Genomic DNA, 14142 nt, shown 5'->3' with positions numbered 1-14142 from the left:
GAGTAGTCTGGTTCTGGTCAGGTTAGTTTTCAGGCTCAGTTTCACCTCAGGGTGAACTAGTGTTACAAAACTGCAAAGGGGGTAAAAGTAAATCTTGATTATTCAAACAGAATCACAACCATTTTGAGGCTGCTATGCCAAGAAAGTAACAAAGTGAAACTGAAAAATGATCATTATCATGCTTTTTTCTATAAAAAACAAATAGTTTAATGCCATGTTGCATTTCTGCTTAATTTGCTCTTCATTTTCAGCAATTGTTATACAAAAAAGCTCACACAGGACTTAAACCCCCAGTGTCATGTGACCTAAAAGCAGCAATAGACTGCGTTAACTGAGGAGATCACCCAGATTGAGCTCATCTTGTGTCAAGCTTGGTTTCACCACTTGTCCACAGCATGCACTCAAAATTAACTTCAGCGCTGTTAATTGTAGTTGTTTTGTTAGTTTTTGCTTAATGTGTTACTTTTCACATTACTGTATGCGTTCTGTGGCCAAGAACATAATAACTGTATTTATATTCTTTTTTTATTTTTCTTTCCCACTGTATTGAACTCACAAAAATACCAGTAGAAGATATTAGTTTTTTTTTCATTTCAGGCTGGCACTAGTTTTTAATAAAGTGACAAGTAATAGATATGTCAGTTGAAATGCTCTGCTGTTCCAGGCTTTAAATGTGTCTTCTTTGGTTTTTAAAAGAAAGCGTCTAACAAACTGAGGGATAGTTTACCACACTAACTATATATATTGTTATTGTGCAACGTTTCTTTCATTACCACGGTGCAGATAACTTTCCATTCCTCCATCAGTTCAGCTTGAAATAACATGAAGTGACTTAACAGGGAATGAAAACTAACCTCTGCTGTTTTTATGAGAGAAATAATCTACACATTGGCAATTTTAGTCACTTAGACCCTGTCAGTTTAGTTAATCTTCTCTCTCCTTTCTGGCAGCAGAGACAGGATGATATTCAAGTTTAGATGTGATGTTAATCACATAGTCGTACCAGTTTGTCCATCATCAGACAAAACAGCAAAACACCCATATAATAATTCCCATCCTTAGGTATAGCCTAAGTCTTACTTTGATATGTGTAAAGTACTATTCAGTTATGTGTTTATTGTATACGTTTCACCTTGATGAATGTCACTTAAAAATGAATTTTCCAGAGGGTATCACTATCTCATATTAAGCACTGCATTCTTGGTTCTGGTGATGTGGCTTGTAATTAACAACCTTGCATCTTTGAACGTGTTTGAAGATTCACTGGAAACTCCAGAGCCAACAGAGCCAGTTGATAAATACATGTAGGTTCATGATACCCGCTATTTATCATCAGTGTGAGGCCTGGTGAAGTCAAGCAACCCACAGAGAGCCACCAGCCCCTGAACTCATCTGCTCAAACTTGGCTGTATGAATCACTTTAATCCTTTTTGAGTTTGTTTGGCTCATTCAAGACAGGCTCTTCACAACATGCCCTGCTCTTCTGATCCACCTTTATGAAACACATCTTATCTTTTTTATTGTGAACCAAAACTCATTTTGTGTATCTATTAATCTCTTCTTTTTTTCTACACAAAGTTAGTAGACATAGTACCCTGATCAACGAAAGCCACACATATGAAAATAACATGCACATTCCAACTACAGAGGTCCTCATTAGATACAAACCTACTTCAGTGGCACCTACTGCTCTGAGGCAGGGCTGTGAACCACTCAGGCTGCCCTGCTCAGTCACAAGCAATAAAGCATTTGATAAGACATACAGTATATAAAGCATTTGATGTGATATCTACCCGGTGGCCTTTCTATTTCACTTCATTTTGCAGGTGCTCACCCTAGAACTGGTGTCCTAGTAACATAAAATAAAAAACCTCATCATGTGAATAAGGATTCCTATTTCATTTTGTGTTCAGAGAAACCAAATACTGTAGTTTTAAAGGAAGAGTACACACTAGGATATCAGGGGGTCAGACAGATGGAGAGGAGCTCTAAACCAGGCGAGATGGAGTCCATTGGCCTGTTCAGGTGGAATAAATCAGGTTGTTTGTGAACAGAAGCCACCATCTGAGGAGGCTGTTCAGTGTCTCAGTAAAGTTTACAACCCTCCTGTTGAGCCCAAGCAAGCTTCCTCAGTGGTACTGTTGTTGTAAGGTGGATTACTAAGGTGAACTCTGTTGGTCTCTTGTCCATTGCTGACTCACTAATGGACAGTCTCCACACTCCACCAGGTGATATTTATGCTGTCTCAATATTTTGTATTCCTTTATTTAACACAACCTAATTCCATTCAGCAGAGGGACTGTTAAAAATGATATTCAATTCTTGCAAAAGAAACCCCGTGGATCCTCAGGCTATTCTGTGGTTTTCCTATGGTCACCACTATGTGGCGCACTGAGTCATGAACCAAAGCACTATGCAGCTCCGCACCCCTGATGCGGCAGGAGAAAAAGGTTTTATGGTCTGTTGTATCATTGTGTTGCCAATGATGCTGCTAATAATATAAAAACTGTTTTGCTTTTCTATAGTCAGTAAATGTGTAACTATTATTGGATCACTTAGTATATTCAGTAGTGGAATTTCCGTTCTCTGCAAAACTGTAAAAAGTCTGTCAGCTGAGATACTTAGCACATTTTTCCTGGTTTCAGGGCAAGTTGGCCAGTTAAAGAACTGTTTTAAAACCAGCCTGCTTTGATGCAGGACAGAACAATGGGAATACACGCTTTGAATGACAAGATAATTAATGTTTAGGGGAAAGTAAATCTAGTTCATTTGCATTAAAAACAGTTTAATGTCGGTCATAGCACATTTGAATATAGATGACAAATTGAAATGTGGACACTTTGAGATTATACTTACTGAAGATAAGGTTCATTCAGCGAGGGACCTGTTGTGCAGCGTGTTTATTAAATGATCTCTGGGAAGCACAGATACCTCCTAGGAGAGGGGATGTTGTTTTTGTAAGCGAAACGCCCGTCATTCAAAATCCAAGCCAATGGGACAGTGCGCAACCGTGAAACCGAACACTGCAAGAAATATCTGACAATAACAAACTATGCTGCAGGGCTGCACTCAAAGCCCCACAGGTAATTGACAGCATGTGTGTGCGAGGACCAAATCGGTCGCTTTCCAGTGGTGCTGGGATTTTACTGCCTTTCCAAAGTGGACCGACTTGCTTTGATAGGATTCTCTGCAACCTACGAAAACGTGGAGTATCATATACTGGAAACAAGGCAAAAGTGATTAACCCGTTGTAGGTTTTTTGAAATTGTATTTGTTTAGGAATTTCTTTTTATTTTATTTTATTTTACTTATTTATTTTTGAGAAAATTAGCCATAAAGACTTAATACTCTATAAGAATAAGCGCCTCAGCTGTCAAGACGAACATTTTTTGCAGTGCGCCCCGACTGGCACAAAATGAGGGAGGAATAGAGAGAGAGAGTGAGAGAGAAAGAGAGAGATTGGGGTGGAGGAGTTGGAGGAGGGGGTGGTCCAGGAGAGCATGGCCGCTGGAGCCGTAGCACTGCTGATTTGGTTTGGTTCCTCCACATTGATAACACAGCTCGTCTTGCGCTCTTGGTTATGTGGCGGAGCCGCTCGTCAGGAGACGTTTAACCCGGGGATTGTGTGCGTTTACGCGCGGTGGACAGGTTCCATTTACTGCTTGCGTTGTTCTTCGGCGGGGCAAGAGCCCTCGGGCAGCTGCGGGTTCAGTCGGAGCTGAAGCTGCTGGCTTGAGTCTTCTTAGTAATTCACACTGACCAGGAGAAGTCCCGAGCTGGAGACAGCTACGGCACAAGGACTGCGTTTCTTCCTGCCTGCATGGTTGAACATTTATTCTCTCATTAAAAAAACAAACAAACAAATAAAGCCTAAAACAAAACAGAAACAAAAAACATTTTTCCTCTATGTACGCAACGTTGACTCCTGCCTGGGAAATTCAGTGCAAGTTGGAGAAACTGTTGACTGCGCTGCGCGGAGTTAAGCCGGATGAAGAGTGTTCGTGGCTCTGCTAGAAATACTGTAGATGTTCACTGTCTGCTCACTACTTTTAAGTAGAACTCTTTGATTCAGGCGCATGATCAGTAAGATCCCGGTGCTTTCATTTTACTGAACCGAGCGAGGAACTTACATCTGTGCAGGAGTAAATTGGACTATCATCCCTTCTCATCACAACATTTCACCAAAACATCCATCAGAACCCGGACCAGAGAGGACTGTAACCAGTTTGGCTTCACCGGAGTTCCAGAGCAAATATGCCGCAGGTGGAAACGATCCTCTTCTTCCTTATCCTCATCATTGGGATATGTGTGTACGGCCAGGACCCGGCTTCCAAAGTGGTGTCCGACCGCTACGCCGTCTACTGGAACAGGACCAACCCCAAGTAAGTAAGCCCGCTCTCCCCGCAGGGACACACTGGCACAGGCTTCGTCCGCCCGCAGGAGGCGGTGGACTTCACCCTTGACGTTGCAGTTGAAGGTGTACTCTAACCCTTTTCCAGTAGTTTGGGGTGACTGGGTATAGTCAGTACACCGATTGTTTGCACTTGCACATTTATTTCAAAGTAATCCACTTAAAGAAGCAAATCAAAACATCACTTTGTATATATATATATATGTACTATTAAGAAAAGAGTGTGATATTGCATCACTTTGTCACAGTGCACATCATGATGTAACTATTGCTTTGAATAACCAGTCAACACGAACTTCTATCCAGTAAACACAAGACAAATTCCTTGTTTGTCACTCGGCTCACTCTTGACTCTTTGGTGTCTTCACTGATGGGTGTGATGGATACGGTTTAATAATCCTCCACATCAGAATCTTGTCACACAGGCGGTCCGCTATTACGCATTAATGCGCAGTGTTTGCCTCACATTCAGATCGAAAATTAAATAACGGGGAGTGTTACAAGCGCTGGCAGAAATGTTTCCGACTGAGCATGAACCTGCTGGGTGAAAATAATTCAGTCTGCTGCCATCGATTAGAATGGACAGAACACTTTTTGAGCCAAATGGAAACTCATCCAGGGGGAGTTTGGAGACAGTTATATCGAGTTTATGTTGCTTATTATTTGTCGAAGTGTCTCACTGACATGCTGCTTTGCATTTGATCCTGGTGTATTTTGTTGTGTTGGCTGACTAAAAACCTGTAGTTAAATGCTTCAGACTGCTTTCGGGTTCTAATTACAAATTTTCCCCAAAAGAACTTTAGGATATGAGCCCAGATTCTTGTAGCTTGATACTAAGTTGGCATTTTCCCTCCAAGGCACCTGCACCACCCTTGGTGACTCAGTACCTCACTCTTGACACCTACTCACATAGTGATATAATGAGTGTGTGTCATTTTGTTTGAGTTAGACTGAAATGATTTTACTTACTGGTATTAACTGGCTACAGCATCCGCATGAGTCGAAATGATGTATCAACATTTGCTCAGGGGCAATAAACTAGTTTGTTGGGCTTCAGAGTCATAACACACAACAAAGTTGCTGTGTGTCTTTTAACTGTGACCCTGAGGCAAAATGTGCGCACTCAGTTTGTTTTAGAGGAGCTGACCTGACAGGATGTTAATGATGCAAATGTTGTGGTGGTGACATCAAAGGCAGATGGAGTTCCTGTTCCACTAACAGACAGATATCTGAGTCTGATAATGGCTTTCTGTCCCCTCACAGGCTGCAGGGTTTTTTCTTCTCTTTCTCAGATAGCTCCCAGTTCCCAAGTCTGATTTCTTGGTTGCCATGCTCCCCCATCCAAGTGTCCCCTCCGCCCCCTCTCCCATCCTGCTGGCCCACGCTGGGGCAGACAATAAGGGGTACACAGGGGTATTTCAGCAATGGCCAAGGCACAGCGTGAGGCTTGGTTTTATGAGAGATTCACACATGCTGAGGTCACACACTCGCTAGTTGTGGGTTAAGGGGACCGTTGTCAGGGTCAAAACCGGGGCAGTACTGGCGGCCATGGGGCCCGGTGATGACCCTGGCACGGCGTCCCACCAGAGCTTTGTCTCATCAGAATGGGGGCTAAATAAATGAGTAACTCTAAATGACTGTCTCCTTTTCTCATGCATGACTTTAATCTAAACCTGACCGGGCTGTATAATGTAAGAAAGGGCCGTGCTTAAAGACTGGGGGCCCCCTGACCCCCAGAAAAACCTAACAGTATTCCATACAAGCTCACAGGCCCTGGAGTCCTGCTGTTTAATATAACCATACTCAGTATTGGAGCCCTGGGAACCTGCTGTGGTGCAGTCCCAACTTCCAGATGAGCTTTCTTACCCCCAACCCCCCACCCCCCCATCTGCCTTCTCTGCTGCATATTTGACCAAAGTGGGGAAAATGGCATCCGGAGCAGCAGTCCACACTCAGCCATTCATGAAATCCCCTACAGGAGATCTGGAATTGAAATAGGAAGTGAGTCGTGTAAAATGGAAATGCAGTGACATTTTCATGTTTTTCTGTTGTTTCACAAAGGCTGAAAGAAACCTTTTCGTAATTTAGATAAATGTACATTCATGTTTGCGATGTTTTCATCTCAGTAATATCTTCCTGTGCCAGTGCTTGTTGCTGATTGGGCTCAGATGAGCGGGACTGGGAGCAGTGGAGACGGGATTTATAGCCCTGAGGATGGTTCAGTTTTGCCTGGAGCTTGAAGTGCTTCCACAGTGCAGTTGCTGTGCTTTTTTGAGCTACTTAATGTAATTAAATGAATCTCTAGTATTAGGAAGCCTTGTTAGAAAGAAACTCCTAAGACACAATTGATATAATGACATCTAATTGTTTTTCATGCTAAATTCCCACAAAAGTGACCAATATGGTTTCAGATAATTGTGCAATTTTGGTATTTATTAGTTAAATGTAACTTTCTGGGTGCAGAGCCTGCAGTAAAAGCTTTTCCATTGTTCGATCTACTTAGAGTTAGTCAATTAGTCTGGGGATGTTATAAGATGTGCACATATTTGCTGTGCAGCTTTGTAAAGTCTGGCAACAGTCCTTATTTGGATACAACTGTTAAGAGTGTGTGGCAAAATAATATCGTCATATGTTTTTGTCTGACCTGTTTCAGCTGCAGAGTGGTTTCAGTATGATGTAGAGTGACATATAATTAAGACTAGTAGTACATTTTCTTGGTCATATTGACAAGGCATTGTTAGTAGTACATACATATTTTTTTAAGTTGTGCATGGTTGATGCTACTTTTCAGTGAGCCATACTTTTCAAGGAGGTTTATTAATGGAAATAAATTATTTATGAATGATGTTATATTCCTAAAGGGGTTTTTCCATTATAGGCGCCTACTGAAACGTGTGGAGCCGAGTAACATTCGTCACAGGTTCTACATTTGTTTCCACTACGGTGTGCCTGCTTTGGAGGTGTGTTCCGGGAGCTGAATTTCAGCATCACTCAGGAGCTAGTACTAAAATTAAGTTCCAGAAACGTGAAGGGGGACGGGGTACGTGCGCCCAGAGCAATCACCTGTGATTGGTTAAATGTCCGCTCTTAACACCTCAGTCATTAGCATTACAAGCACAGCGTGGAAAGAGGCACTTATATGGGTTTAGAGGTAAAAGGAGGACTTTATTGGTGGTAAGGATAATCACCTTTACTGGCCAAGTATGTTACACACAAGGAATTTGTTTCCGGCACAGAACTGAGGCAGCCATCTGTGGTGCCAACTCAACCAATGGCTCAGGGGCAATGGGGTTCAGTGTCTTGCCCAAGGATACTTCAACACAAGGACTGCAGGTGCCGAGATCTGAACCTTCAACTTTTCGGTTGGGAGACAACTGCTCAGCCCACTGCACCACTGTCGCCTCCCCAAGTCAGAGACACACCAAGCTAATGGTTGGCCATCATCAGGCCGCCAGTGAGCATCTGTCGGCGCTTGTCTTCCCGATGTGTCCCACACCATTGGCACTAGTTGGTCTGTCAGCATCAATGAGGGAAAAACCACTCTGGCTGGCTGTTGAGCTTATCAAACCGGTGCACAGGAAGAGAATGGTTCTAGAAAGCCCCTTCAGCCTACTGTTAGAGTCTGTGACTTCACTCTTGTAGTGCGTTTTCTACTTGTTTCTCAGCTCCTCAACCTTCTTTCTTCTTCCACAACCAAAATACCAAGGGCAGAGAACGGTAGTGTTATTTGCACCTTCTTCTCATATACAGTATATTCTCACTTAGAAGCAGCTATAAACAGCAGCTATTGTGAACAACAGGTATTTTGTTTATAGCTTATACTAATGTATTTCTGCATTCTAACTCTTCTTCTTTCTCTTTCTGAATGGTGAATACGGATACTGCCACCTGCTGGGGAGTTATTTCTCTCACGCAGGCATAGAATGTACGTGCTAGCCGGCCGTTGGCTGTATTTATAAACTCTTAATAAACTATTATTATATTAGATAAGATAAAATGTCCTTGTGTGATTAATAAAGCACTTATTAACTAGTACTAAAGATATAGTTACAAATTGTAACTTACAAGTAGCGGCACTAAGACAAAAACAACCCAGTGAAAGTGGGAATCAAAGTGTGGAACAAAAACTAGTGTTTTGTGGTGGAAAAGCTCATGTAAGAAAAATGAGCCGCAGATGTTCCTTCTCAGCTTCATCGTCTGTGTTAGTAACCAAACGATGGACTAAAATGTATTTACTGCTGCTCTGACAAGGAGCTATTAGTGAATTCCCAGCTCCCCAGCTATTTAGCTGCTTCATTAAAACCCACCCGGGTCCATATGGTCTGCACGCACGCATTGCTCTGGCCTAAGGTGTTTATTTGTTGCTGATAGGTGGGATAAACGGAGAATCGGGGCTGAGTTCCGTCCTTAATCTCCCAAGCTGTTTGTGTCTCCAACGCCATGGAAACTGATACTCCTCGTCATCAAAGAACCTCATTGGGTGGGACTAACGACCTGACAGCTGGAGAGAGGGATTCCAGCATTCAGGGAGTGCACTGTCACCTCAGGGGTTTTCTTTAATCCCTGATAATGCTCATCCAAAGCTTTCCCCGGCAGATGCAACATATTTCTCCCCAAGCCAATCAAAGAATCTTTTCAGTGACCTGTTTCCATGCTGGGCTTAAATATGGCTTTTGACTTGTAGAGCTCTCTCGGATGTTCCAACTTGTTGTTTCCCTCTCAGTTTCTGGGCTAACTTGTTTCCACTTGAAATGCCTCAACTCAACTTGCGCATATTGTATCTCTTCTCATAGCAGAATGAGCTCTGTTATTTGCTTTTCTTACACTGCTCGCTTTTTAATCTCCACTTAATGAAACAATACCCAGTGTTTCACTTAGTGGTGAGCTGATGTTGTGATAGGTTCCCTGTGGCATTGTGAGGTGCCCCATTTGCATTGTTCGCAGTGTTTACCCTTCCTTTTCCCTCTCAGCCTTTTCCCGGCTCCCTGCTGCTTGGTTCCGCTTGGCTTAAAAACGGACACAAAAAAGCAACCACGTCCAAATATTGACTGGGTCTCAGGACCGCAGCTCTCTCCCAGCACCCAGCACAGACTGCGTGAAAGGCTGCTATTGTTCCGCTCGTACTCAGCGGCCCATAGCCAGCTTTTAGCTATGCAGAGAGACAGACTGAGAGAAGGAGGAGACGGGAGAGAGAGAGAGAGGTGATAGTGCATAGTGTGCATATGTGATTAAGGTGGGGCAGGGGGATTATAACAGAGGGGACAACACAGTCGTCGGGGTGAGAGAAACCTCAGCATAAAAGGCTATGAGGGGGGAACAGGTTCAGGCTGAGGAGTCCTAGGGTAGGGTCAGAACCAGTGTTTCCACCCTGAGGAAGTGTCACTTTCAAAAGCCATGAAAGAGCAGACTGAATGTGATTTCCTGTGCAGGGGGCTTCAGAAACTGTCAATAAACTGAAGATGAGAGGCTTCTTATCTGAGGTTTACCTTCCGTTTTATTACAAAGTGCAAGAGCATTAAGCCTCCTCGCAGCACTTCAGTCTCTCAGTGCATGAAATGAAAAAGCGTCACATCTTAGATTGGAGATCTTCCGTATTCAGGTTTTCATATCATGTCAGCTTCATACCATTCTGTGTACTTTAATCAGTTGTGCCTTACAAAATGGACTTTAAAAGACTGAACCTTCAGGTACTTTAAGCTATGAGTTTCATATACTCAGCTTTCTGCAGAGGGGGGAGCAGTGGTCCTGTGAAGACCCCCTGTCATTCCTCCTGCTCTTTCTGACCCTGCCTGTAGCGAGGAGCTGTGCAGCCTTCCCTTTGTGCTCTGACTAATAAGGCGAGGCTCTCATGTTGCCAGGGCGTGATTGACAGGAACTAGTGACGAGAGGTTAAGTGTGGCAGCTTTATTGGTTTAATGCAATATTCCACTCAAGTGCTGACACAGCACATGCGCTGTAGTTACAATAACTGTAGAAAATTGGTGCAGTTTCTTTTCTTTTACTAGTCTTATTTTTCACCACAAGAATTTTCATCTTGCAAGATTTTTTGGGGAATTTTTGAGTCTTGTATTCCTCATATAAGAGTAAAAATGGGCCAGTACAGCATCATTACCAGACTCAAACAGCAGAAATTCTTTTGTTTCAAGAATTGTCTTTTTTTAATTTAGTCTTTTTCATAGTAAAAGTCCCTGGGTTAAAACTGATCGGCCCAGTCAATATAGCTCAGACACAATAATTGGTTAAATTTACTCAGTAGGTTACTTATGAGCAGAAAATCACCCAAGACAATGGGTGGTGGGCAGCGCGGTGGTGCGGTGGTTAGTGCTGTTGCCTCACAGCGAGAAGGTTCCAGGTTTGCGACCTTTCTGTGTGGAGTTTGCATGTTCTCCCCATGCTTGCGTGGGTTCTCTCTGGGTGCTCCGGCTTCCTTCCACAGTCCAAAGACATGCGGCTTAGGTTGATTGGTGTTTCTAAATTGCCCGTAGGAATGTGTGTATGTGTGGTTGTTTGTCTGCATGCCAGCCCTGTGATAGACTGGCATCCTGTCCAGGGTGGACCGTGCCTCTCGCCTGATGTCGGCTGGGATTGGCTCCAGCCCCCCCCCGCGACCCCATTCAGGACTAAGCGGTATAGATGATGGACAATGGGTGGTTTTGACCTTGCAGTGATACTACATAAATACACCACTGGCACTGGGTAAAGCTAGCCTAGTGTTGCATTGGTACCGTATTCACAACTCACTGGGTACATTTATGCCTAGTGACTTTTAGTGTGTAAAAGAGGACTGAATATGGTAAATTGCTGTACTAGAATTTGTAAAACTAATTTTGATCAAGAAAACGTTGCTTCAAATTCTTCATCCAGATTACAATATAGTTCACTGGTTTCAAGAGTTTTCTGGCTCTGATTGTTAGTATCTTGCAAACCGATAAGTTCTTGCTTTAGAGTCAAGACAAGTTGAATTAAGAAAACTACTGGTTAACTAAAGAAATCTAGCCATGCAGTGCAACGACCTCAACCTTACTATTACAACTTAACAGGTTTCAAGATTTTTGTACAATTGTCTTGAAAGAAGACAGAATATAGTAAATTAAGTTTTTTTTTTTATGAAACATGAGTCTAGTCAATTCTACATAGAAAAAAAAGAAATTGCCCATTCAGCACTGCACTAGAACTTCAACTTGCTTCCAACAGTAATATGTAAAAATTACTCTTGGTCTACAAAATGGCGTGCCGTAATCTGCCAGCGAGGTGTGATCATCAAATCACACAAACAAATCGGTTTGCATTTAGAATGTTTTACAGCTGAATCTCAGTCTCTTATAAGGAGACAGAAAACAGATGGCAGCACACTAGTTCTTTCTTGATTTAGTAGACATTGCTTAAGAACTTTGCTAAGTGAAAAAAAAGAAAAACCAGTAAGTAGAACAATTTTTACATTTTTTTCAATACAATAATAAAACCGTTTCAGTAATTTTTCTAGAATTGATTTGGAATAATTATTTTCAAAGACAGTAGATTAGCAGGCAGACTCTGTGCGGACGAAAATTTGTGTCCATGTGCACAGCAAAAGTCCTGACTGCGCATGTGCCGCAGTGCTTGGAGACTGTCGAACAGAAGGCAGATCTTTGATCTGAAGTATGAATAAGAACGCATGCATGCCCCTGTCCTTGTCTGCGTACATACGAGAGTATGCACAAAGCATGAATTCTGCTTAAGGGATATTGACCCTTGAATCTGGAAAACTCTGAAAATATTTGGGAACAGGCTTAAATAATGTTTTTGTATTTTTTTTTTAATTATTATTTTACCATTATAAAACCTATCTGATTCAACAATAGCCAAAATTACTTGATACAGCGCATGTGTGTTCAGATTGGTTACTCTGTGAGTTTGGAGTCTTCTGTTTGAAATGTGCGACAGTCAATGGATTAGTGGGGGACTCTTCAGGCCTAATCTCACAGTCTCACTCTGCTGCACAGAGGTTCACTTTTCTGCTGTTTTAATCTCAGTGAGGCTTTTTTTCTGTGTGTGCTGTTTAAATGTGAGTGGTGAAATGGCATCCCCTGTGTCTTTGTAGGCACCGGTGAGGGTATTAGCAAAGAGGCTCTAAGGGGCTTAAGAGGTCAGCCCTCCCTTTGTGTGGAGACACAAAACACTTCCTGTGGGACCCTTCACCCCTCTCTGTTCTTCTCTCAGAAAGTCAGGCCTGCCTGACCATTCACATTAATCAGACTTAGCTCCTAATGACTGCAGTAAAGCTTCTAAAAAGTGCTTCCAAAATGGTCCTAAAGAGCCACTAAGCTGCTAACAGACTGGACGTGGCTGCTGCTGTTTGCAGGGCTTCACACAGAATCTCACAGAGAGCAGGACTGGTGTTTGGCCGTCCTGGCTGCATTTTATATTCTCCACAGCACCAGCAAATAGTGAAATATGAGTTTAGATTTTTTTTGTCAAGACCTGCTGTGTAAACTGGAGTCCAACAAAATAGTGAGAGTTTGTCAGACAGCCCTGCAGCTGGGTTTGCTTCTTCTCTTCTTTCCTAAAGGTTTTGTGTGCAAGAATTCACTATAAAAATCTCCATTTAGGAGGAACGTTTGTTATTATTGAACTCTGAAGGACTTTTTTTTCTCTTGTGCGGAGATGTTATTTCAACCTGTTTCCAATACAAATCAGCTTGTTTCAAGCTTTGCTCTACAATCACATGATACTTTTCATGAATCTGTTGCAACGTTTGGTCTTATTTGATGTGAGCTCTCAGTAGACAATTCTTGAAGCAAGTTTATTTGTATTGGAAACAGGTTAAAATAATGTTACTTTACAGCTATGTTTTTCCTCTATACTTTTAGGCACCATAGTACATAAAATGACTTGTTAACATGGGGATTTGTTTTCTTTGTGGAAGCTCACTTACATTTATATTTGATTTGATTTTTGATTTGATTTGATTTATTCTTTCAAGCATGTAAAGACAGTTGATATGTCAACACACATAATTTTACACATATCGCAACAAATGCTAATCCAATATCAATTTGCTTATACCTAGTACATGCTTGAATGGAGTAGGAAGAAGTCAGACTTATCCAGTCCTACCCCATGACATCATCTTACCATCATTGGTTTGCAAGCAGTATCTCTACATAGATAATTCTCTTCTACACCACACAAGTAATATACTAAAGAATTATTACAAAGTGTTAAGCAAGCAAGCAAAGTTTATTTATATAGCACCTTTCTAAACCTGCGTTACAAGGTGCTTTCCAGTAAAACATAAACAAATAATAATAATAATAAACATATCTAAGACCAGATAAAACACATCTAGACAGTAAAATAACAAGAAAAATACATAGTCAAAACAAATACATCAATCAATAAAATTGTCGAAGGCCCGTGAATACAAATGCGTTTTAAGAAGTGATTTAAAAACAGACAGGTTCGGAGCTGATCTAATCTCCCATGGCAGACCATTCCACAGTATAGGAGCCCGAACTGAAAAAGCTCGGTCTCCCCAATGTTTCCGTCTGGACTTCGGCACTTCCAGGAGCAGCTGGTTCAAAGACCTAAGTGTCCTTTCTGGAGTATAAAAGCGCACAAGCTCAGAAATATATGAAGGTGCCAGACCATGTACAGCCTTATAGACAAACATCAACAATTTAAAATCAATCCGAAAATGAACAGGAAGCCAATGTAGAGAGGCAAGGACTGGAGTGATATGCTCATGGCGC

The 14142-nt window shown here is 42.1% G+C and overlaps 1 protein-coding gene across 1 annotated transcript in view; it reads left to right on the top strand.

The window, feature by feature from the left end:
- Nucleotides 1-3371: 3371 nt before the first annotated feature.
- Nucleotides 3372-14142, top strand: part of LOC109973660 (ephrin-A5b-like) — a 77514-nt gene continuing 66743 nt past the window's right edge. Inside the window, exon 1 of the mRNA XM_020623416.1 lies at nt 3372-4382. Within this exon, the coding sequence (XP_020479072.1) occupies nt 4255-4382 (128 nt within the window). The 5' untranslated portion in view covers nt 3372-4254. The remainder of the gene's footprint in view (nt 4383-14142) is intronic.

This window comes from Monopterus albus, unplaced genomic scaffold (assembly GCF_001952655.1).
Source record: "Monopterus albus unplaced genomic scaffold, M_albus_1.0 scaffold298.1, whole genome shotgun sequence".
Lineage (NCBI taxonomy): Eukaryota > Metazoa > Chordata > Actinopteri > Synbranchiformes > Synbranchidae > Monopterus > Monopterus albus.
This window is presented reverse-complemented; position numbering and strand designations above follow the sequence as displayed.